General features: G+C 36.3%; 1 protein-coding gene across 2 annotated transcripts in view; it reads left to right on the forward strand.

Annotated features, from left to right (window-relative positions):
• KPNA3 (karyopherin subunit alpha 3) overlaps positions 1 to 23702 on the forward strand; it is a 38970-nt gene extending 15268 nt beyond the window's left edge. For both annotated transcript variants that reach the window (XM_087949235.1, XM_026679074.2), the window contains 15 exons: positions 6199 to 6288; positions 7472 to 7501; positions 7586 to 7638; positions 7731 to 7826; positions 9090 to 9175; positions 10253 to 10339; positions 10671 to 10840; positions 11679 to 11723; positions 12453 to 12584; positions 16354 to 16482; positions 17428 to 17532; positions 17626 to 17697; positions 17791 to 17953; positions 20146 to 20240; positions 20993 to 23702. In XM_087949235.1, coding sequence (XP_087805361.1) covers positions 6199 to 6288; positions 7472 to 7501; positions 7586 to 7638; positions 7731 to 7826; positions 9090 to 9175; positions 10253 to 10339; positions 10671 to 10840; positions 11679 to 11723; positions 12453 to 12584; positions 16354 to 16482; positions 17428 to 17532; positions 17626 to 17697; positions 17791 to 17953; positions 20146 to 20240; positions 20993 to 21091 — 1452 coding nt within the window. In that variant the 3' untranslated portion in view covers positions 21092 to 23702. The remainder of the gene's footprint in view (positions 1 to 6198; positions 6289 to 7471; positions 7502 to 7585; positions 7639 to 7730; positions 7827 to 9089; positions 9176 to 10252; positions 10340 to 10670; positions 10841 to 11678; positions 11724 to 12452; positions 12585 to 16353; positions 16483 to 17427; positions 17533 to 17625; positions 17698 to 17790; positions 17954 to 20145; positions 20241 to 20992) is intronic.
• Positions 23703 to 25932: the final 2230 nt, after the last annotated feature.

The following is a 25932-nucleotide window of genomic DNA, read 5'->3' on the forward strand; positions in this document are numbered from 1 at the left end:
TTTCACAAACAACTAAGCCAGTTACAGCTGATATGGAGACTGTGATAGAGACTAAAAAGATTAACAATAATCTAATTCAAAGTGAGGAGAGCTTACCCTGGGAGAATACAACAGAGTTTATGGCAAAACAATGCCTTCTCACAGCGCAAACTGTTGTCTCAATATTTGAACAATTAATGACCATCCAACACGATGTAGAGACACTAAGAAAAGATATCGCTGTCTTTCTGCAAGCACAGCATCGGGCTACACACCCCACCTCCAACGTGCTTATAGCAGACCTGGGTAAATCCCATACTCAGGATATGGAAGAAGAAAAAGAGCAAAGACTCAGGGAAACAGTTAAAAAACCTGTTAAAAAGTGGCAGCCCTCTCAAAAAAACAGCCCTTCTCCAGACAAGGCAACAAGAGGAGGAGGTATCAAGAGAGAAGTTTCATTGGAAGCCAGGAAAGCATCTCCCCTACAATCACATTGCTCATTGCAAACACAACAGATTGCTTTGAGAATCCATATGAACAGACTTAATTACAGATGCTGGATTACTAAGAGTGCTATACTAAATTCCCTAAGTCAGCTTCTTCACTGCCATCGGGGGCAGATTGATCTTTGTGCTGTGGGGTGGCTTCCTGAGGTCCCAAATTGGAAGCGGGTATTCTTGTCTTTCAAGCAGCCCACCATACCACTGATGCTGTTGAAGATGAAGGCGCATCTAGCCTCCTTCCAAATTTTTCCCATCAGAGTTTTCTGTGAAGAAAAGGTTAAACATTTAATTGTTAACATGCAAGCTCCCACCGGCTGCTGTCTCTTCTGCATTCTCAACCATGGAAAAAAGAGAGAAAGAAAGTGGGAGTCAGCCAGCCTTGGTCGGTGAAGATCTACTTAACAGTACAGAAACGGGCCTCATTAATGCTTTTGGGGTTCTCCCAAGAAAAGAACAAGATAACATATTATTCAAGCTAGAAAATTTAAAGAAATCTTTGTTGGTCACAGTGGACACTGCTGAACCGCTTATAGATCTGGTCTCCCCAATAATTGAACCTCTTCTCCCCCAGAGGGCAAGGGACTGCACAAATATGAGATGGAAAACAGAAGCCAAGATACACAGGGACCACTAGAGGCTCCAGTAGAGATGGAGATACTATCATCCTTATGTGAATATCCTATGACACCTTCAGCACCACAACAAGAGATTGGGAGAGGTCCCACGACAGTATCATCATCTTAAAGTCGAATGAAGCATGACCTAATAACCCCTTGCCCTATACCTAGAGAAGAAGCATAGGAACGGCAAGCTCTGCTAGCTGGTGCTAAAACCCCTTACTCCGAACAATTTTCTCAGGAGTCTACACAGGATTCAGATGGGTCTCCCTTCCTTTTAGAGAAAGCCAATTTCGTGCGCGATGACACCTCAGTCCATTGCAACAACCCTTCAACTTCCCTTTGTATAAATCAAATTTCCTGATGAGCAGCAAAAGATAATCCCCTCTCCATTATAACCTGGAATATAGCAGGCTGGACTGTCCCATCAAAAAACCAACTCTTTTTTTGACTATATATCACAATTTGACATCCTCTTACAGGAAACCTGGACCCACTCTATCCCGGCTGCCCCAAGTAAGGTGGGTGGGAGAGCTAAAGGAGGTATTGTGACACTAGTTAATACAGACCTGCAATTTAAATGTGTATCACTGCCACCTTTTCAGCCATGGGTTGTGACTACCTTACTTTTATATAAACAGGTGGAGATTTTGCTTTTTAATATCTATATTCCTCCACTCAATAAGAAGGATTTGATCAACAAGATTTGGGATGGCATAGAAGATTTTATCCTTGGTTGTTCAGACAAATACCCCACAACAGCAATAATTATTGGAGGGGACTTAAATGCTAGGATGGGTCCAAATGATCAAGCATTATTTAATCAATTTAAGATCCATTATGATGAGAATGTACCAGAAGAACCCCTGCATTCCAGACAGTTTAAAGACCCTAAAGCAAATTGGGCAGGTTTATGTGTAAGACAGATGACTTTACGTTTGGACCTTTCTATCCTTAATGGTTTCACAAAAGGCGACTACTCAGGTACCAATTCATGCCTGGGAAGAATATTTTAGAGAGCTATATACAGACCCTGACTATGTAACTAAGGAGAGCCAAATTAGTCTGGACCAAACTCCTTACTGGCCCCCTGTTACACCAGGAGAGATATCCCGGTTAATCGGAACCCTCAAGGCTAATAAGGCACCAGGTGCTGATAACGTCCTGCCAGAAATAATAAAAAAGAATGCGATTTGGTGGGCTCTACTCATCTCTGTTTACATTTATAGATAAAACGGGCCGTATGCCAAGAGATTGGGGATTAGCAATTATTATACCAATTTATTAAAAAGGTAATAGAAATGACCCAGGTAATTATAGACCTATTAGCCTTCTGAGTGTTATTAGTAAATTGTAGGCCAAACACCTAAACTATAAACTTCAGGATTGGCTAATTTCCGGGGGGATAATCAAAGATGAGCAAGCTGGTTTTAGAGAAGGAAGATCTATGGTGAATCATATCTTGGTACTTCACCATCTGGTTCAAAAATACATGAACAAAAAAAAAATCCTCTCTTTTCGTGACCTTCCTTGATTTTAAGCAGACCTTTGATTCAATATCCAGGAACACCCTCTGGGAGAAATTAAAACGCACTACCATCGATAAACGCCTCCTTTTCCTCATATAAAAATTGTATGCTAATTCCACCTTGAAAGTGAGGTGCAATCCTCAAGGGACTTTAACGGGCCCAATAAGGGTACAAAAAGGGGTATGGCAGGGTTGCATCCTATCCCCCTCCCTTTTTAACTTCTACATTAACCCTCTGATCAACCTCTTACAGAACCCTGATTTACATCCTCCTAACATAGCACAATGTAAAATTCCGATTCTCCTATATGCCGACGATGCTGCTATAATTTCACAAACTCCAATAGGACTGAAGAGAGCAATTACGGCAACACTTGAATTTTGTAAACAGAATAAGCTGGTGCTTAACTTTGATAAATCAAAAGTCTTAGTTTTTGCTAAAAGACCTAGACAACACTCCTGGAAAATAGAAGGGTATAGTTCAGAACAGGTTAGGACATTCAGATATCTTGGGGTGGGTTTCCACTCACGAGGGACATGGAAGGCACACCTGGATCCCACATTGCAAATAGCCTATAGGTCCTCAAATGCAATGAAAAAAAAATTTTACACCGGTGGAAGGCAGTTAGTACCTGCAGCCTTAAAACTTTTTGAGGCCAAAACATGGGCACAAAATTCTATATGGGGCACAAACAAAAATCCTTGCAAAAAAAGACTTGCTAGAACCTATACAAACCAAATTCCTGTGAGCCATCTTAGCTGCACCCAAAGGAACTCCAAATGTCCAGGTAAGAATTGAGACAGGCATGCCTCAAATTCAGGTAAGGGCCTGGAAGATGATGATCATTCATTGGTTAAAAATGCATTTCTTCCCAGAGGACTGACCTCTCTAGTACTGACTGATAACTACCCCTCCCTCTGGAAACAGGCAATAGACCACAAACTGGGCTTTTATGGGCTCTCATCAGTGTTCTTAATGTCCCTAGGCTTTGACCAAGCAAAGCAAGTAGTAATCAATAGAATGAAGGACATGGAGTTCCAAGAAGAATTAAATGGGTTGGCTCGCCACAGCAGGGACAGAATTAAACAGGGAGTATGGGAATCAGCAAGATATCTAAATGGTCTGATCTTCCCAAAACAAAGAATAGAATTCTTCAGAGCCAGATTTAATATTCTCCCATCAGCACTGCTTCAGGGCAGGTATAAGAAAACACCAATAGCAGAACGGGTATGTATATGTGGTAAAGGAGAAGTTGAAGATAACTCACATGTTTTATTGTACTGTGAGTTATACAGAATTTATAGGTCATTGTATATTCTCTAACTAGAGAGATTGCCAAGGAGGACAGAAAATTTTTATTTGATTTTCTCCTCCAGGATTCAAACCCAGCTATTACGCGTGCAGTGGCAAAATTCCATGTTGCTGCAATGTCTACCAGAAAAAAATTGGTTACAGAATTATAGCTGTCAGTTTGTGACAATTTTTGGAGATAGAACAAACTTTGGAAAATGATATTTACACACATACTTTTTGGCTGTCCACTCATATAAACTAGGGCGTGCCCCTAACTGTTTGAGAACATGTATTTTCTTAACATATGTTTTTATCCACTATTAATGTATTATAATGTGTCAGTATTTTTTATATATATTAATAGTGATGTCTATTGCTGGTCTAAGACCGTAATAAAGTTCTGTTCTATTCTATTCTATTCTATTCTATTCTATTCTATTCTATTCTATTCTATTCTATTCTACTCTACTCTCTACTCTACTCTACTCTACTCTACTCTACTCTACTCTGTTCTTGCTTGCTAGCTAATCTTTAGATTTTCGGCTCTGCTTTTAAGCAGAGCCTAACCTTCCTTAGGACTGAAGCTTCTATTATTCAGTGCAGGCTCAGGTAGCTGATGGCAGAAAGATAGATCTCTGAATGAATCTGTGATTCTGTGAGCAACTCAATCTGCCTGTATTTAAGATATTTACATACAAGTCATGCCCAACCAGTCACATAACTACCAAGCCACACTTACAAATTAGGCCATGCCCACATGTTAAGAAATTTGAATCCCACACCTGCCTCTGTATGTTTGTGTGTGTGTGTGTGTGAGAGAGAGAGAGAGAGAGTTAGATCTGGTTGAGGCTGGTTGTGGCCATGCATAGTTACTATAGTAATGTGGCCCCACAATATAAATACATACATTCTCTCCCTCTCTCCCCCCTCCCAATGTCAGCAAGCCACCATCAGTCAAAATTCATATTAGTGGATTTAACATTATGAGTTTGATGGTCCCTGAGGTCCAAAATTTGGCAACCCCTGTTTTAGCTTGTCAGCAAAGGTCAAAAGAGAGGAGTAAACAACAACCTTATTTCTTATCACTTTGAGTAGTAACAACTTTTACATAAAACAGTGAGAATCTTTACCTTCTGTCATTAACTTTTACAGTGACCAAAAGTGAAAAATCTTGTCTTTTTCATTTTTACACACTTGTGATGGCTTCTCCAGATGTGGACTGAAACATGTGCTTTATCATCATTTCATCCAATATATTGCTGAATTAGTTTTGATAACATTAATGTAGGACTTGATCATCATTTTCTGTTCAGTTATAGCTCTTGCAGTAATGTAATGCAATTTTTTGAGTTCTTCTCTCTCCACTCAGAGCTACTAATTGAGTACTGAATTGTATTAAATTCAAAAAATATCCCAGACTGTCTAGATTTTTCCTACCTGCTTGTATGAAAGTACACAGAAGGTAACATCTTAAGCATCTGCTAATATAAGTTCTTCTCCAGAATATTTGTCAAGAAATATGCTGCGAGCCAGCCCTTGATAAAGCAGCCATGAAGGCTTTGGAAATTAGATATAAGTACATTCTATACTCTACCTATAAAAATCAGAAAAGTACAAGTAATGGTATTCTATGTTATACTCAATTAAAGTGAAAGATGGACATTGAAAATGCAGGCTAGGAAGACTATTGACACTTTTGTGTCAATAGTCTTCGAACTTTTGTCTTGTGTCAATAGTCTTTGAACTATTGAACTTTGAACTTGTGTCAATAGTCTTTGAACTTTTGTCTTGGAGAAGACTCTTGAGAATATTGTGGACAGTCAAGAAAACTAACAAATGTGTATGCATGCTCGCCTACCGTTTCCACAGCCCAGTTGTAAACACCTCACAGCCCACTGAGGAACCATGGCCCAGAGGTTGGGGACTCCTGGTCTAAGCTACAGTGGGAATAGGTACACCATTGAAAGACCTCAAGGACAACATTAGGAACAAATTGTCATGGAGGAGATCTCTTTATGTTGTTGCTAAGAATTGAAATCACCCTTGATGGCACATAATCAATCAATGCACCCATTCACAATACTTGTTTATATATTTCACATTACTTACATAGGTAACTTTTCAGTCATAGATATAAATATATAATCCTTTGTATTTAAAGGATTTATCAACTACAAAACTTTTCATGACTAATATTAACGCATGCAAAGCTTATTTAAAATTTACTTTGAAGAATACATAAACATTAAAAAGGATTAAAATATTCATTCATTACAGAACAAAAGAGATGAACATCTGTTAAAAAAAAGAAATGTGCCCCAAGAAGAAAGTTTAGAAGATTCAGATGTTGATGCTGACTTCAAAGCAGTAAGTTATTTAATTAATGGAAACACTATTTCTAATTGTCCTTCCTTTACTCTTTCAAACTGGTCTTGATGGATTTCCTTTTGCTTATTTCAATTATATAATCAATCAATCATACAATTATATTAACAAGTTAATTCTATTAAATGAATCACTGCCTCTTTTCCATGGTGTCCAGTGCTTCATAAAGTTTAATTCATTATACCCCCACAGTCACATGATTATGATTTGAGTGCTTGCCAACTAGTTCGTATTTATAGTTGCAGTTCCTTGCAGTCACGATTGTAATTTGTAACTTTCCCCAACTGGCTTCTGACAGGCAAAAACAATGGGGAAATCAAATTTGCTTAATGACTGTGATTCACTTAATGACTATAGTTTGCTTAAATCACCATGGTAAAAATGGTCAAAAAATGGTTCTGGTTATGTGAAATTTGCTTAAAAACCACATCTCTTAGCAAGCAAAAGTCTCAATTGTGATAGTAAATCAAGGACTATCTATTTTCCACTCCCAGATTTTATCCCCTTTTGACTATATTTCACAATATTATAACATTGTTTATCATGCTGGCCAATCATGAATAATATTCTCTTCAATCCAGTTTCTCTCACTGAGAGAAGGATGCTGTAATCTTCCTAGAATAAAGAACACTTTTTGAAACCTATAAAGGAAAGGGGAGAAATATGTGGAAGACTCACTAAAGACCACATTGGTAATATTTCCTTTCTCCTTTTTTCCTTCATAAGTTATATACTGAGCTTATATTTCTTATTTTGTTAATTTAGATTGAAATAGAGTGACAAAATACCTGCTAGATGTTTTGGACAACCCTCTGAATTCTCACAATTGGACACATAAAACGTATAGTGGTTGTCATCCAGAATGATCAGCAAGGCCACATTTTGTATATCTGAGTCTAGATTATATTGCCATTAATACTTACATTGTATTGACGTTATTTCTTTTTATGTTTCATTCATTTTTGATATGATTAATAAGGAAAATGGAAACATTCATTCTGGGGTCTTGAGATACCGGTAACATTAAAATTAAACATTAACATTAAAATTAAACATTAACATTAAAATTAAACATTAACATTAAAATTCATGGGCTGGTTATTTTTCTAAGAATACTGAATTCTAATGAAAGTTGGAACTAAACAATTTCTTTCTCTTTTTTAAGCAAAATGTTACACTAGAAACTATATTACAGGTAAGTTGATAACAATTATTATTAATTTCAGCTGGATTTGTTTAATACTTGATCTAATTTTTTGAAATCTGTTTGTTGCTATAGAATGCTACTAGTGATAACCCTATTATCCAGCTGAGTGCTGTTCAGGCTGCAAGGTAGGCATTTATTTTATTTGAAAGATTTAAAGCATTATTAAACTTTTCCTCATATTTTATTTTTATTGATTAGCTTTGTTTTAATTTCACAGAAAATTATTATCAAGTGATAGAAATCCTCCTATTGATGATTTAATAAAATCTGGAATTTTACCAATATTGGTTAAATGTCTAGAAAGGGATGACAAGTAAGTAGTGCTTTTTTCTGAATGTTTATAATATAAATTGAAGGGTTTTTTTTCTTGAAGGATTGTAGTTAAGAATCCTAAAACATTACTCTTCCTAATTTATTTTTTATTTTGAACAATTGTCTGTATTAGTAATAATATTATTTCACTTGTTTAAACACATCTTAACATTAATACATTTAAAGATTATGATGGTTGTTTTTATTTGTTACATTACACAGTCATTCTACAAATTCTGTACAAATTGTGCTCTTTCAGCACAGTCTACATGTAGTTATAAATATCTGTATTCTTTTCTCAGTATTTTCTTTTTATTCTTGTCAGTTTTTGTTTCATGTAATAGGGCTGTCCTAATTCTAGTAGGTAAAAGTGCCTTTGGCTTCTTTTTCTCTTTGATTTATATTCTTGGAATACTGTTTTTTTTCCTCAGTATAATCCTTTGTCAAGACTGCGTGTTTGTGATAGACTGTTTGACATTCTTGCAGGGTTGGTTTTGGCATTCTTACATCTTTCAGTCTTGGAGAATTCAATTTACCTTTCTTGGAGAGGGGAAAGGCAGGTTGAACATTCACAACCAGTATGTCAACTATGGGCCTAGATGATCATGTTCTAACTTATTTAATAAACAAGAATGCCCTCCTCCTAGGTCCCACCATACTGCCCTGTCCACATACTGTGGTATCTAGAGCAGTGGTCGCCAACTGGTGGTCGGCAGCCCACTGGTGGTCCATGAGAAAATTTTGGTGGTCTGCAGAGTACCCCCAAAGCAATTAATCCAGGCTGCATGGGATCACAAGGCTGCGCCACCCACATGGCCTGCAGGAACCCTCTCCGCCCACTCACCTGGCAAACTTGCCTGCTAAGTTGTTATTTTTCCTTTTTTTCCTGACCATCAGCTGTTCTGCTGTTCCAGGAGATTTAGATTAGCTAGAAAGCAAGAAACCGTTGGATTTCTTGCTTTCTAGCTAATCTTTAGATCTTTGGCTCTGCTTTTAAGCAGAGCCGAACCTTCCTTAGGACTGAAGCTTCTATTATTCAGTGCAGGTAGCCGATGGCAGAATCATAGATCTCTAAGTGAATCTGTGATTCTGTGAGCAACTCAATCTACCTGCCTGCTTTGCCTGATTTTTAATAGTAAATTTTTAATAGTAAAATTTAATTATAGAGAAATGAATTAATGCTTTCATAATAACCAAGCACCTCTTTGTTGCATTTTGTAGATGTCATTGCTACTATGTTGTATTTTTGTCTTTTTATAAACAGTCCTTCCTTACAGTTTGAAGCTGCTTGGGCCTTGACTAACATAGCATCAGGCACTTCTTTACAGACTCAAGCTGTTGTACAGTCTAGTAAGTGTTTTAAATATTTAATATTCAGATGAAGTACCTTTTAGCAATATAATAAACATATATAATTTCCTCTTCATCTGCATATGTAGCACATACTGTATGCAAACTTTGCATGCCATATACTGTATAACTTGTATATATTTAAGTTATCTGGGAGTAGTTTATTGGTTCTGGTGGAAAGAATCCTTGGAGTTGTGGACTGAACCATCTGTGTTTTTGATCCATATTGTCTTGGTTAGTTAAGGCCTCCTGGGAGGTACCATTTATTGGGTCCATGAAATCATTATTATTTCTTTGGAAAATGGGATGCTGCTGCCTGTTTTAAACAATTTCAGATCTGATTATGTTAAAGAGCTCCATCATTTATGAAACCTGCCTATATCTTTATATCTTAATTATTGTGTTTCTTTATATTTGCTCCCATAATGTTTAGATTTGATTGGGAAAATGAATCCTACTCCCACCATGGCAGTAGTCACAATGGTAGTTATTATTTGAGGCCATTCCTGTGAATTAAGGCATATCTCAGTGCTCAGGTTGACATTGCCTTGCAGAAATGTTGATTATGAATGATTTTATCTATTACCCCAACCAAGAAAATGTTAATACAAATATGAATAAATGTTCACACAACCTTGAAATTAGCTCCTGCGTTAGGTGAAACCGAAATATTTTAAATGCACAATTCCCATGTAGTGACAGAAAATGAAAACGTGTATAGTCAGTTAGAAATTATTGTTCCAAGAAGATTGCAAATGTTTATATTATCCTTCGGTCCATTTCAAGGAAAGGAGTTTGGGAACTATCCTCTATAAATAAATAAATTCTTTTTTTGCAAAGCATAATTTCTTGTGTTATAGAGCAAATAGTTATTTCTGGATGGTTAAAATAGCTTATATCTTACTATAAAAATTCACTCATTTTCCTCCTGAAATAGCATGGAATCTAGTTCCCAGTTAACATTAGATGAATTTCAACTACCAGTATTACTTTTGTGTTATTTTTGTTTCTGTTAAGTACCAAAATGCAATATGTGTCTTGAAGATCACATTTCACTGAAGCATTCCTCTGTTACAGATGCAGTACCTCTCTTCTTAAGATTGCTCCATTCACCGCATCAAAATGTTTGTGAACAAGCTGTTTGGGCCCTTGGGAATATTATTGGTAAGTAATAGTATTTTAAAAAATAAATTCATAGGCATTGAAGGCTTTAAACTCTAATCTTATACATTGGCATTACCTAATGATACTATGTTTCTCCAAGTTTTATTTTTTGTTTTCTACTGCTGCAGCAGAAGAAAGCATGTTTTGGAGAATTGAGCTTCACTTGTCATAAATAAATGCAAAATTGTGCAATAAGATTTTTGCTGAGCAGTTTCTAATGGAGAAACATAGAATCTGTGTCACAGAACATCAGTGCCCATACATGTCACTGCATACATTCCAAGAATTTGCCATTATGAATATAATTTTCTTTAAATTTTCACTTCTATAGGTGATGGTCCTCAGTGTAGAGATTATGTCATATCACTGGGAGTTGTCAAACCGCTTCTATCCTTCATCAACCCCTCCATTCCCATCACTTTTCTCCGGAACGTCACATGGGTCATTGTAAATCTCTGCAGGAATAAGGATCCCCCACCACCTATGGAGACAGTTCAGGAGGTAAATAAAGAACTACCACTGTGTACTTTTGCAGCCCAGCTGCACTGCAAGTCACTTTCCCCATAATATATGATACATTGTCTTAAGGCCTATTCATCTGAGCCTTGTTTCAATAACTAGTTATTCATTAGGTTTGTTTTCTATTTTATGTAACTGACTTCCAAGACTAATTTTGTTAATGAAGGAAATACTGACTGCTAAGGCATATTCAGGGAAATTTCTGCAATTACTTGAGGAAATTTTCAAGCTTTGAATCCAGAGCTGTCTGGACCTAAGATAGAAGTGTGAAAACTGTGCCTCTAAAAATTGAATCCACTGCTGTGTACTTTCTATATTATTTGAGAAATGTCCTTAACCACAGTAAGTAAGATAACCTCACTAACTTGGCCTTTGGAGATTATATAGATAGTCTCCAACTTATGGCCACAATTGAACCCAAAATTTCTATTGCTTAACGAGACACTTGTTAGGTGAGTTTTGCCCCATTTTATGACTTTTATTGCCACAGGTGTTAAGTGAAGTTTGTAACACAGGTGTTAAGTGAATCTGGCTTCCCCATTGACTTTGCTTATCAGAAGGTCACAAAAGACGATCACATGACCCCAGGACACTGCAACTATCATAAATACATGCCAGTTGCCAAGCATCTGAACTTTGGTCACATGACCAAGAGGATGCTACAAATATTGTAAGTGTGAAAAACGGTCATAAGTCTCTTTTTTCAGTACCGTTGTAACTTCAAATGGTCACTAAACGAGTGGGTGTAGGTCAAGGACTGTGTATAGTATTTTTGCTTTCCAAATATTAATTGCCCTTGGTAATCCTTTTTTCTCAACAGATTTTACCAGCCTTGTGTGTTCTAATATACCATACAGATATAAATGTAAGTAACTCTTAAAGGAATATTCTTTCTCCTGGAGATTACTATTTATTAAGCGAATAGCTGTATTCCTTACATTTTGCCTAATTGCTGCTGTAAAAAATTACTTGCCAAACATGTTTACTTTTTCATAAATATTGCAACCTGCAGACACTTACCTAGAAATCAGTGGCAATGTGCAGGGATGCATGTGAGTCTATTTATATGTTAATTTTCTGTTGCTGGTGATCTATAAGTGGTCCTTAAATGATAGAAGCTATGATGTAGTCAAATGACTTGTACATAAAATAACATACCATACTGATTCCTGCTGTGGGTGATGCTTTTTGTATTGCTTTTGTTCGGTTCATACAATACTTATTAGTCAGAAATTCAGCTTGTAGTCATGTGTTTGGGATTACTGAGCTGTTAGCACAGTTTGGTTTCATGCAAAAGTAGGGGTCAAAATTAGGAAAAATAAATTTGTAGTGGATAGACTAAATATTTTCTCTTTGCTTGATTTCATTTAAATGCTAGTAAAATCGCCATCACTTCAAATGTTTTGGGGGTATTTCGGATAGAATTTTTTAATATTCCTTGATGAATAGAAAAAACAGCAAAGAAAATCATAGAAAGCAATTTAGAGAATACAAATAAAATCTGTACTAAATGTGAAGCTCTTGAGCATAGAAAATCTGATTCAGAAGTTAATTCTCATCTTACATTAATATATAACCTGTCCTTCTTGCACAGATTCTTGTGGACACTGTTTGGGCTTTGTCCTATCTCACAGATGGTGGGAATGAACAAATACAGATGGTGATAGATTCAGGTGTAGTACCATTTTTAGTCCCCTTGCTGAGCCATCAGGAAGTAAAAGTTCAGGTAAGCTTGGAGTATTGTACAATGTGATATGTCATTACAAAAATATATTATTATGTCAGTGACAAAAAAATTAGACATCTTTATTGGATAACATCTCTGTTTATTTGTATGTTAAATCCACTTATTTAAAGGCAAATATATTAAATAAACATTGAAGAGTGTTTTGAATATACTTCCTCAATAAACATCATCATCATCATCTCCTTTTAACAACCCATTAATTGCTTGCAGGGTGCAATCTGGGCAACTGAATGGAGCTGAGTGTTTACTGGCCGGATGCCCTTCCTGTCACCAATGCGTAGTTATATTCAACAGATACATACTCAACGTGCCCAGAGAGAGAAATATCTGACTCTACCTAGGATCGAACTCACAGCCTCCTGATTGTGAGGCGAGAGCTCCACCACTAGGCCACCGTACCACTCATCTTCCTTTTTTATAAACATTTTGTTTGTTTCACTTGAAATAAAGCATGTTTATTGACTTCCTCAATAAACATGCTTCATTTCAATTGAAACAAACAAAATGTTAAAAAATTATGATATTTGTGTAGTTACTTATCAAGTACATCTAAATCAGGGGTCTCAAACTCGCAGCCCGCAGGCCAATTGCGGCCCGCAGGACGATATCCTGTAGCCCCCACTGTGATATGAAAGTATAATATTAGTGCGGCCCGCAGGGGGAATGGACCTCTGAAGGAAGTCCCGCCCGCCGTTCCTCATCGTGGCTTCTTCTCCACCCTGAACTTTAACAAGTCCAAGTACAGGTCCAGACTTACTGATGATCATCTTCAAGCCATACTGAGGGTCTCAAGTGCCTCCTCTCTCAAGCCAAATGTGGCTCAGATATGTGAGAGGAAGCGTTGTCAAGTCTCTGGCAGCAAGGAGTAAGCTGGAGAAGCCATGTTCTGAGGAACTGTTCATGATCTTCATTCAATCTTCCATTCATGTGTTCAGGACAGTTCATGTATTGGAGAAATCATTAACTGTTGATGACATTTGAGGATATTTTTTTAACAACGTTTTTTGTGGAATCCCTTATGTGGCCCAGCCTCACTCAGACTCTGCCTCCAGCGGCCCCCAGGTAAACTGAGTTTGAGACCCCTGATCTAAATTATATTAAAGTAACCAAAATATCTTAATAATCCCCAAGGCATGTCAGCACCTTTGACCACCCCTAATATTTGAAAAATTTGACATGCCCTAAATATGCTCTTGACTTAAGCTCAATTTCTGCTGTCCCTTAGACACATTCATGCAGTGTTTCATGGCAATAATCTTCTTCCAGGATAGTTTTACTTCCTGGTAATCAGTATTGCTCTGGGATGACCTGGTGGTTTCTCATCCCAATGCTAATCAGGTTTAACCCTGTTTAGTTTCTGAGCCCAAATCAAGGTCAGCCAGGTGCTGAGAAAGTATTTAATGCTGATTTACATATACTTTTTCAAACTTAACAGTTTAATGTATGCTTATTAAAGTTATACTCCATCTTTTAGACAAATAATTTTCTTAAGGCATAAGTGTTTTCTGATTACGTATTACATAATTTATGGATTGTGTTGGTACAAAACTGAGTAATTGTATGGTTGTTCCAAATGAAAGAAGATACAAAGTTATGTCCACAAAAGCTTGTTAGCAAATTACTATAGTCATTCCTTATTTAGTAACTACCTCAACTAGCAACTATTCACAAATAGGGTGGTAATAAACAATAATTTTAAAAAAATCATTTGGGACTAATCCATACATTTACAACAAATTTTGTGTGCTGAAAACAGTGCATGCTGGAGCCAGCATAGCTGGTGTAGTTATGTGAGAAAACTTCATCTGAATGAAACAGCAGCAATTATTGTTGTTCCCTGCATATATACATACATACATACATACATACATACATACATACATACATACATGTATCCCCCCGCCCTCTCTCTCTCACACACACACACACACACATTCGTCCAGTTAGAGACTATTTTGCTTAAGGACCTGATTGTCGGAACAGAATTCAATCACTAAATGAGGAGTGGGTGTATTGATATAACAACAATAATATTAAGTATTTTCCTATTCTGCTTGTGTACCTTTTTCTTGATTCAAAAAAGTAGCAGTAGTTTTATCAGCTGTATACCTCAAGTGCTTTCTGTAGCTTCTATCAGCTTCAAAAAAGTTTCAGACTCTTACTGTATAAATGTTTAAGTTTTAGAGTCTCTCATAGTCTGATCAAGAATACTGAAATAGCAGAATAGAGAGCTTAACAGGTCCCTAAGAAGCACAAAAGTTGCAATTTCTGAACAAAAGAAGCGCAGGCATTTTAGTGTAATGTTTATACTAAGGCAAAACAAAATCACTTGAATACCATGATGTTTGTAGAACTACACAAATTAACTGAAAGATTGCATTCATGAGTATTTCTTGGTTTATTGCAGATTTTTAAAAATACATATGAAACACATATTAATGTTATTAATTAGCTAAGATTTTAATAAGGTTTCTGTAATTGGGAAAAGAAATATACATGACTGTAATAAGCTGTGGGAGCTATAATTTTTTATCCATTCCTACACAGAGCAAGCTTGTTTAGCAAATTTATCAACTGAAACAAACAGATGGCAGATATCCAATCTCTTTAGGCTTTGAAAGAAATTACAGTAGACATTCAAAAATGACTGCCATTAAGGTTGCAAAATGAGTACAATGGACTGAATTTACACTGTGATAAAATTACAGGTATTCTTCGACTTACAGCAGTTCATTTAGTGACTGTTCAAAGTTACGGCACTAAAACGTGACATGACCATTTTTCACACTTATGACCATTGCAGCATCCATCTGGTTATGTGATTTACACTGGGACGCTTAACAATTGGTTCATATTTATGATGGTTGCACTGTTATGATCCCCTTTTGAGATCTTCTGACAAGTAAAGTCAATGGGGAAGCCAGATTCACTTAACAACCATTTTCCTAACTTAACAATTAAAGTGATTCACTTAACAAGTGTAGCAAGAAAAGTTGCAAAATAGGGCAAAATTCACTTAACAAATGTTTCACTTAGCAACATAAATGATGGACTCAATTGTCATAACGCAAGTTCCTTTGTTAGTTTCTTCTCTGAATTTGTACCAGATTAGCTTCTTAATCCTAAATCTGTATTTCTGAAACTTCTAAGAATTGTAATTTATTGGACCAAAAAATATAAATACAAACGTGTATTTCTTAGTGGTGGTACACTAAAATAATTTGAGCCTTATCTAGTTCATTGTAGGATTTGTTACTTTTTTAATTATATTGCTAGGTGTCTTTCACCATTACTTCTGCCTGCGCTCAGTCAATAATTGTAGCTTCCATGAAAATGGTTGTCACAATTCAGTAAGATGCCTGTGTGTGGACATAGAATGTTTTTAAATTAAATACCACATTTTTCATTGGCATAAAGCCTAAGATTAGGTATTTTAATAGCATATTTCTTGAGCAATCTGTTCTTGTATTGATTTGACATTGTACATATGATTTGAATTTGGCATTGATTATGATTACTAACAAATCCGAAACTAACATTTTAAAAAGAGAGGGGCAGTTCTTATATGAGCATAGAGCCAGTCAATGTTCTTTGCGAGCTTGAGGAAGGGCATGTATTTTTGAGTATCTCTGTAGTCCAATGTATGTTCAACCTGTATGCATGTAGCACATTTGAACTAGCTCTTAAGAATGAAATAAGACCCTTTAAAGTACAGAGAATGTTAATTGTATCATTTCTTTAATTAAAGACTGCAGCACTAAGAGCAGTTGGCAATATAGTAACGGGTACTGATGAACAGACACAAGTTGTTCTCAATTGTGATGTCCTCTCCCATTTCCCAAATCTTTTGACACATCCTAAAGAGAAGATAAATAAGGTTAGTGCTCAATTTTTTTTTGTTAATCTTGTTTCATTTTTTTAAAATTTTAATGGTATGATTTATTTCCCTAATGCTAAAAGAAGTGCAAAGATTTCACACCTAGAGTAGTCCAATATTGTGCTTCTAGTCAATTTCTAACTTTGATTAGAGAAATAGTGGTATGTATTATGTAAAAAAATTAACTGTGTAAGGATTGCATTTTATTTTTAGCTTGAGCAAGACAAGTACTATTTATATATTCACAAATTATAAGTTTGGTCTTCATTATTAACATCTAATAAGAGTGGATTTATTTACTGGATCCAAATGATTAATACCTATTTTTAAGAGGAAAGTCCTAACAACCTTGAAGAAACCATCATACATTAACTCTTTAAAATGCATCTTTGGAGTGTAGATAGAGTCTCAGCCAATTATGAATATCCTGTTGATAAGATGGTAGGACAGGTGTTAACTGAGCAGAATCCCCAGGATTATTGTTAGACCTATTTCAATTTTCTTTTGGTATGAAATCCTCTTGATCCTCATAAGAAAAAGAAACAAAACTACTCCTAGCTATCAGTGGCTTTTGATGCCTTTCTTCATTGTAGTCTCTTGGACTTAGCTTTGTAAAAGAGATACAGTGGGTTCACCTCTATTGGTATGAGCAATCCCACAGGGTAATTGAGAAATTTCAGTTGTCTCTTTTAACGTCCTAGGAGGCATTATCTAGGTTTTTATAATTAAGTAGTATACAGTGAGGCAAAAAGATGTAAAGCACAGAATATTGCTGAAATATTTTGTATTTCATTTTTTTTCTAGTTCACAGTAAACTAAGTTAAAGCTAGGAAAGACCCTATACCTGGATGGAAGTGATCCAAGTTCCAAAGATCAGCCTATGACATATTTTGGTCCATCTAAGTTAGTTTCAAATATTTTAAGCAACTTTTGTTTTCATTGTAGGAAGCTGTTTGGTTCCTATCCAATATTACTGCAGGAAATCAGCAACAGGTTCAAGCTGTAATTGATGCTGGACTTATCCCTATGATAATTCACCAATTGGCTAAGGTCAGTCAAATACCAGATTTCCCTATTTTTATGTTTTGTTAAGCTAACATAAGATGTTAAGTTGCTAATGCAAATCATTTTTATATTGTTTAGGGTGACTTTGGCACTCAGAAAGAAGCTGCTTGGGCAATTAGTAATTTAACGATAAGTGGTAGAAAAGATCAGGTTTGTCTATCTTACGAAATTCATACAGATTTTTTTTAGAATGATTTATATCTAATGCCACAAATAATTGTAAATATCTTTTGCATTGCTCAGGTTGAATATCTTGTACAGCAGAATGTAATCCCACCATTCTGTAACTTGCTGTCAGTGAAAGATTCCCAAGTAGTGCAGGTGGTTCTGGATGGCCTAAAAAATATTCTAATAATGGCTGGTGATGAGGCAAGCACAATAGCAGAAATTATAGAAGAAAGTGGAGGTAAGGTTTCATTTGGTAAGATGAACTTTGACCCCCTATCTAGCGGCAGTCTCACATCTGTCATAATTGACTTATTGTGATATTTAATTGATATTGTTATTCTGATGAAAATATTGTGAGTGGAGAGTAGAGATGTACTTTTTAAATTTAATCTTTTTTTTTATTTGCATGTCATGGTTAGATCACTTTTTCTGATTACTGGATCCTCTAAAATAGAATAAAAATCCTTCAGGGATTGCTCAAATGTCAGCATGTCTGACATTTCTCCATTGTTCTGTATGTTCTGCAGGTACTTAAGATTCTAGATATAATTGTTACTGTAAAAACCAGATCCTCGTCTATTGGTTCTGTTTCACTTCTCAGTTTAGAATACAGCATCAGTCTTGGTGATGACTGGACTAGTATCTCACCTTTTCTGAAAGACTCCTGGATTGACAATTTATGAGAAAGTACTGTATGTGAAAACATGATATGGAAATTTTGGCTTATCTTGGTAAGCTTATGCTAGGTAGCCCTCAGAGAGCCCTCAGAGTTCAAAGCCTACAATATTTCAGAGGATCCCATTTTGTCCCAAGAATTTACATCCCAAGAATTTACATTTAAAAGTGATCTTTTCAAAGTTGCTGTGTATTGTGCAGAGTATAGCCTAGTCATGATTGTATCTGTATACTATTAAAACTGCCAGTGTCATGACTTTAACTGGGCAAAAAGGTGCATCACAGGGCAACAGTTTTGAACCAAGGTATGTCAGATGAGCTAACTTACAGAATGCATCAAAAATCCAGGACTCGGGACTGCCAAGGGAATCAAATTTGAAAAAGTTATGGTTGCCACAGTGCGATTGGCAGCTGCTACACTGCTGCTATGGTCACCTAACCTTCATTTTGAGCAAACCATGATAATTTTCAAATTTTAGAGTTTCTGTAAAATTTTACAGGTTTTACACATTTTTACAGGTTTTTTAAATTTTACCTCAATCTCTTACTCCCGCCCCCACTCTGCAACAGCCACTCCACCTGTCTGCAGGAAAGGAAGAGAGGAAGCGCTCCCTGACCTTGCTGGTCCCCAGCCTATGTAGCTTTCCCAACCTATGTAGCGCCTCTTGCACAACCTCACACACTGTTCTTGATCAGCACCGCTCCCCCATGCAGTACTTCCTGTACAATCCCATGCACCCTGGGCCCTAATGGGGTGCAATATGTTGGAGGTAGTGGGTTGGTGGAAAACCTCCCCCCCCCCCCAATCACTCTTGGCTTTTAGTCTTTAATTAATTGTTAGCTTTTATATTTATGATTTTATGGGATTGTGAACCATTTAAAGTCATGTTGGATAGTGAGATGGGCAGCATATAAATGTAATAAATAATAAAGAATGAAGTGGATAGGAGGGGAAAGGGGAAAGGAAGTTCCCAGCCAGCTTCCCACAAGGAAACTCAATGGGGAAGTCAGCAGGAAGTCAGAAGACACTCCCGCTTTCTTGCCCACCTGTGATCATTCTGTTTCTCTGTTTAGGTAAGGAAATATCTCTAACAATTACCTAACAGGTCATGGGTTGTCTAATAATAAAGGTAAAAATGTTACAGAGTTGGACTCAAAGAAAATGTGTGGGTCATTGAAGTACACACATACTATTTGCACACACTGATCCAGTGAGCCCTAAAGAAAACTAGGCCAGTCTGAGATATTTTCTCAAATTCCATTCCTGCTTCGAACTCGGATTGCTCTTATCGGACCATTGCCTTGGCTATGACTTTTCTCCTCTTCCATAAAAGCTTTGCTCAGTAGTGCATTACTCCACATTTCTACTGCTTTTTAAAATGGATTTTATTCATTTGAGGGGCAATCTTAAACACTCTTAGATCAGGGTCAGCCCAGGTTGAATTTCACTACTGTGTAAATACATGCATTTGTGTGTGTGTGTGTGTGTGTAGGGGTCAAAATAAGAAAAGCAATGTCATGCCAGGAGCCATACTCACTTGTTACAGGTATTACAAGGTTGCTTATATGCATACACAAAAGGGGTGGTGCTGCAGTGTGACCAAAGCATTTCATCATTTGACCAAAGCAGCAAGATACAATGGATACCTATATTTGCATTCAAAATATTCAAACTGTCTTAGGGCATGTGCCAAAACCACATGAATTGAAAATAGTAATTTGTAAAGCTAATTGTATTTTCATTTCCTTTGCTAGGTTTAGAAAAAATAGAGGCACTGCAACAACATGAGAATGAAGACATTTATAAACTAGCATTTGAGATAATAGATCAGTATTTTTCTGGTGATGATGTAAGTATCTCTGACACTTCAGAATATTATAAAATAGTATGATTATAAAAAGTTTTGCATAATATTCTGTGCCAAAATCAAGTCCTTTTATTCCCATTGAAGATACGTTAACTTTCCATATACTGCATCTAGGGCTGAGCTAGGGCACTTAGTCAGTCAGTGCAGAAGTAATCTGGCCACCTACAAAAGCAAAATATATGGCTGAGAACTGCAAATCCCAGTCATTGTGAGATGACTGCTACTTGCAAGTCAGATCCCTGTCCTCCTCATGTTTTTCAAGAGCCTTTAAAATGCCTGAATGACACTGTGGAACAGATACATCAACTTGGACATGTGCAGAGAGTTGCTGGAAAAACTCTTTCTTACTGGATGGTGTATGCCTGTTACTAGAGGGTAGTTCTTGTCTTTATAACAAGCCTTCTTGTTAGTTTATAGGGCAAGAATATTTTCAATAGAAAATAGGGTGTTTTTTTTTAAAAAAAAAATGAAACGTATGGAGCTTGTTTTGTCTTTTTTATTTCTCACTTTATCCTCTTCTTCCATACATCTCGCAGAATTACTTATTTAACGTAAGGGAAAATTGTCATTGTAGCTTTTCAAACGCTATGGCAACATTTCAACACTTAATATGTTTGAAGACTGACTGTAATGCCCAGATCTGAGTGAAGTTGGACCAGATGTTAGATCAGCATGTTTTCCTACTTGTATAGTGAAGATTATTACAATTACTCTAGGCTGTACTTTCTTTGCAGATTGACGAGGACCCCAGCCTCATTCCTGAAGCAACACAAGGAGGTACTTACAATTTTGATCCAACGGCCAATCTTCAAACAAAAGAATTTAATTTTTAAGCTCACGACAATGCAGCTTGACTACCCTGCATCAGTAAAATACACAACCAGATATCTACCATTGGAAAAACAGGCTCCAAGCACATGCCCCTTTGTCTGATGCTTCTAAAAGCAAGTTGTATATCAGTCATTTTGCAGTTGCCAAAAGTACCTGTCACATGGACTGTAAATGCATATGCATGGTCTCGTACACTGTTCAATTTTTTTAACAGTTTCTGCTACCTTTCCCCTGATTTTTTTTCCTTTTCCCATGAGGCCACAAGCTGATAACTGCAGTCTACAGTTTTAAGAATACCTTTTCGTGGTGGCACATTGACTCCCCACACAAGAATAGCTTTCTATGGAAATAGCGTGCTATGGATCAAGACTCTTTAGTATGATTTTGGAAGACTTCTGAGAGGCCCACTCTATTTTAATTTTTTTTGAGCCTCAACTGTTGTCCTCTACAAACATATTTTCATATATTTAATGTGGAAGATAAATAAAGGAAAAGCAAGTCAAATTATTTTCATTGGTGATACTGACATTTAAAAAAACTTCTTAAAAACTTGGTAATTAATTGGTTTAAAAACAGACTACATATATCAGTAATTGTGTTCATTACTGCCTTAGAAGCTTGGGCTTGAAGAATGAACATTGTATTTGGACTAATAAAAAGGTGACCATTATTCCTAATTTCTAAGAACAGCAAGCTGTACTTGACCACTCTTCAGCCTGTGTGTTCGTGCTTTTTTTGAAATAATGAAATGCTGTGCATGGTATTTTACCTGAGCTACCACCTATTATGGACTTGAACTTTTGTTTTTAAGCTGAAAGCAAGAGTCCAGCATTAAAGTAACAAAGCTATTCCAAATCAGCATTGGTTGACAAGAATCTTGCTTTCATCTTTCAGTAGTCAATATATTTTGGGTTTAAATTGATAACTGAATAATGTTGATTTATATTGGTTTAAACTGTGGAGCTTTCATGTTTACTGTAATTTAGTCTTAAACTATTTTTTTACTTACCAGTGCTTACGATGACGTGGTTGGCAACAAACTAGCAACTATTTTAGAAGCACCATAATAGCTTCTTTTTGGAGTATTTGGAAGAGTTATAGAAAAAAATAGTCTATAAACTTATTCATATAGTTAAAATACATACTAGTTGTGTGAGGCTTTGTGGAAGCTGCAATTATTCAGCATAAGCATACATGTACAGCTCACAATGAAGACATTTACTTGAGCTGGTAATTTGGAAGTAATGGGGAAATTATCCATCCTGGCTCTAAAGAGGATTTAGGATTGCTGTGGGTAAACATGAAATTTAAACTGTGTAACTATCAGACAAACTGATATTGTTGCTGTTGTTCACTGGATGTACTTTGCTCCCAATGCCTTGATGTGAAGGGATACAAAACGTAAAAGTAACGTAGTTATTGGATGTGGGTTGTATTTACTGTGATGAAGATAACAGACAGATGCCATGAAGAAAGTTTGTTGATCAGCTGTTTTTCCACAATTAAGCAAGACATTGCAGGTGTTCATTCTTTTACTATATCTGCCAAGGTAGAGCCACTTTAAAGAGTGATCTTGTATCGCAAAGGATACAAGTATGTGTTTTAAAGTGCAAGATTTTTACTTGCTAGATAATCTGTTTTAATACAGTGTTTTGGCCTCTATTTATAGATTTTATAAATTTTAAAATCAATTTCTCTTTAAGGTGGCTCAGACTTTTCAACTCCTGTGCACATAAAATTGAGTTGAAATTCATTGTGCCTTTTTTCTTTACCCAGACATTAAATTAATTTGGTAACTGTATCCTATTAACATTATAGTCTAAAATCCTGAAATTGTGCTGTTTTTGCTGAAAACTAAGTAAAAAGAAAATCAAAATTAGATTTTTGTCAATTTTGGGAATTTCAAAGCAGATATGCAGTTAATAATGTGAACAAATCTCTTTGTAAACAGTATCCTCTATGCCTATAATCTTGTCTTAGATACTTCACTCAAAATAAGACTGATGATTTTTCACTACTGTGAATAATGATTTTATTTCTTGCACTCAGTGCATCAACTTATAAACATAGGAAAATCAATTTAGAACAGTAACTTGCCTTTTTCTCAGTTCATTATCACCTTATCAGCTCTTGATAGAGATTCAACCATTTTGTATTTTTCAAAAAGGGATAAAGGCTTGGATTTAATTATCCTGCTGCACAAGAGCAGAAGTTACTTGAAACTGTGTTGAGACAATTGCTGTTTTTATTTTCACTTGTTCTTTCCCCTCTCCTTCCATCTACACTCCCCAGAAAGTGGTTGCTGGAGGGGCCGGAGACCCTCCAAAGCCGCTTTTGATAGGAGATGTCAGTAGTGGGAATGGGCAATACGATCTTTAACCCCATGTGTGAGTTTCTTCCATTTATGCCATGAAATGGGGTCTTTATATTCAAGCTAAAATATATTGCTGCACTTTTAAGTTTTCAGAAGTGTTAAAATTGCATTGTGTTTTTTTTAACTCTCAGTTAACAGAGTAAATTGTTCCTTCAACAGAGGCATCTAAATGTGTTCTTAATTTTGTATTTGGGCTTAGGTTTTATAACCAATAAAAAGCTGCTATCGAATATTATAAATATGGAAGATCTTATTTTGAAAACAGTGAAAATTCATCACTGTTTAGTCTGTTGAAGGGTTTCATTTCTTTGACAATGCAGTATTTGAGTTAAAAGATGCCTTCAATGACCTGATACGATCTTTTAATTTTTTTAAATTAGTAGTTGAAGTGAGCATTTGTTTTGAATGTTCATCACAAAGAACGTTTCATATTTGATCCAGATCTTTGCTCAGTGTCGTCTTAAGATTATGAGTCCATTGATGGAAACAAAATATTATGTGATGTTTATAAAACATATCATTTTTGATGCATTATAAATTACTTAAGCCTCAGAGTTGATTTTAGAATGACAATAGCAGATACTTTTTTAAAAATTTTCCTTATATTAATATTGTTTTCATTTTGCCCTACAAGTTTATAAATTATAGTAAGATTTAAATTTAATTAATTTAACGGAGTTGCCTTGGGCTGCATGTAAAATATATAACGTAGGCAAGGTATATAAATAACAACTTTACTATACAGACAGTCCTCAACTTACAACAACAGTTGAGTCCAAAATTTATGTTGCTAAATTAAACATTTGTTAATTGAATTTTGCTCCATTTTACAACCTTTCTTGCCACAGTTGTTAAGTGAATCACTGCAGTTATTAGGTTAGTAACATGATTGTTAAATGAATCTGCCTTCCCCATTGACTTTGCTTGTCAGAAGGTTGCAAAAGATGATCAATCACAACAGGACATTGCAACCATCATAAATATGAACCAATTGCCAAGTATCTGAAATCTGATCATATGGCCATGGGGATGCTGCAACCGTCATAAGTGTGAAAAATGGTCATAAGTCACTCTTCAGTGGTGTAATTAATGAACTGTTGTAAGTTATGGACTATTTACACACACAGAGAGAGAGGAGAGAGAGAGAGAGAATATGTATGTATGTATGTATGTATGTATGTATGTATGTATGTATGTATTTATATTGTGGGGCCACATTACTACAGTAGCTATGCATGGCCACAACCAGCCTGTGGGCTGGATGTGCCTCCTCTAGGCCAGTGGCCCCCAACCTTTTGGGCACCAGGGATTAGTTCCATGAAGAGAGGTTTTTCCGTGGATCTGAGGCGGCATGATTTCACGTGCTGCCTGCATCCCGTTACTGGGGCTTCACTTGTTTGCATGGCGCAGCTTCTGGCACGCCACGGCCCAGTGCTGGTCAGTGGAACAGGGGTTAGGGACCCCTGCTCTGGGTAGTTTAGCTCACATAAAACATATCATAAAATTAAGCCCTGAATAAAAAATGTGCTAATTAAAACAACCATTATCAGATAATTATGAAACCAGCTGTCAGAAAGTTCAAACACACATCAAAATAACTGCTTTACCTACTTTACTAAAGCTCAAGAGGATGCTTCCAGCAATAGAGCAGGCTTGCCTGCAGGCTCCTGGCTTCTCACCTCACCTCAAATAGGGTGGGAACTAGAACATTTCCTCCCGGAAGAACACACCAGACATAGTCCTGAAACTAAAATTAAATAAAGCCACAGAGGACTGATTAATATCAGATTAATACCAGAAGTTTGACTTGCTAACACCTTGGAAGATAGACTTAAGATTCAGAAGATTCTTGACAGATTTGAGCACTGGCCCTTATCCAACAAGTTGCAGTTCAATGATAAGAAAAATAAGATCTTGCATTTAGGCAGGAAAAATCAAATGCACAGATACAGAATAGGCAGTAGCTAGCTCAACAATAGTAACTGAGAGAGGGGTCAGGGTCTTGAGTGAATCACCACTTAAGTGTGAGCCAGCAGTGTCAAAGTAGCTGCCAAAAAAGCCAATGCAGTTCTAGGCTACCTCAACAGAGGGATAGCATCAACATCACAGGAAGTGATAATCCAGCTTTATGTTGCACTGGTAAAACCACACTTGGAATACTGTGTACTGATTCAAAAACGATGCTGAGGCCCTAGAAAGAGTGCAGAAAAGAACAACAAAGAATATAAGAGATCTGGAGGCTATATCATACAATAAACCGCTAAAGGAACTAGGTATGTTTAGCCTATTGAAAAGAAAGCTCATGAGAGAATGGTAGCTGTCTTCTGATACTTAAAGAGCTGTCACAGGAAAAAGGAATTTATTCTCCATAGCACCTGATAGACAAGAAACAATGGGTGGAAGCTTGCCACAGGAAGATAAAAGAAGAATTTCCTGACAGTAACAATGGAGCCCAACAAAAATTAATCA

This window comes from Notechis scutatus, chromosome 1 (genome assembly GCF_049901735.1).
Source record: "Notechis scutatus isolate UNSWTSFEM ecotype Mainland chromosome 1, rNotScu1.2, whole genome shotgun sequence".
Taxonomy (NCBI): domain Eukaryota; kingdom Metazoa; phylum Chordata; class Lepidosauria; order Squamata; family Elapidae; genus Notechis; species Notechis scutatus.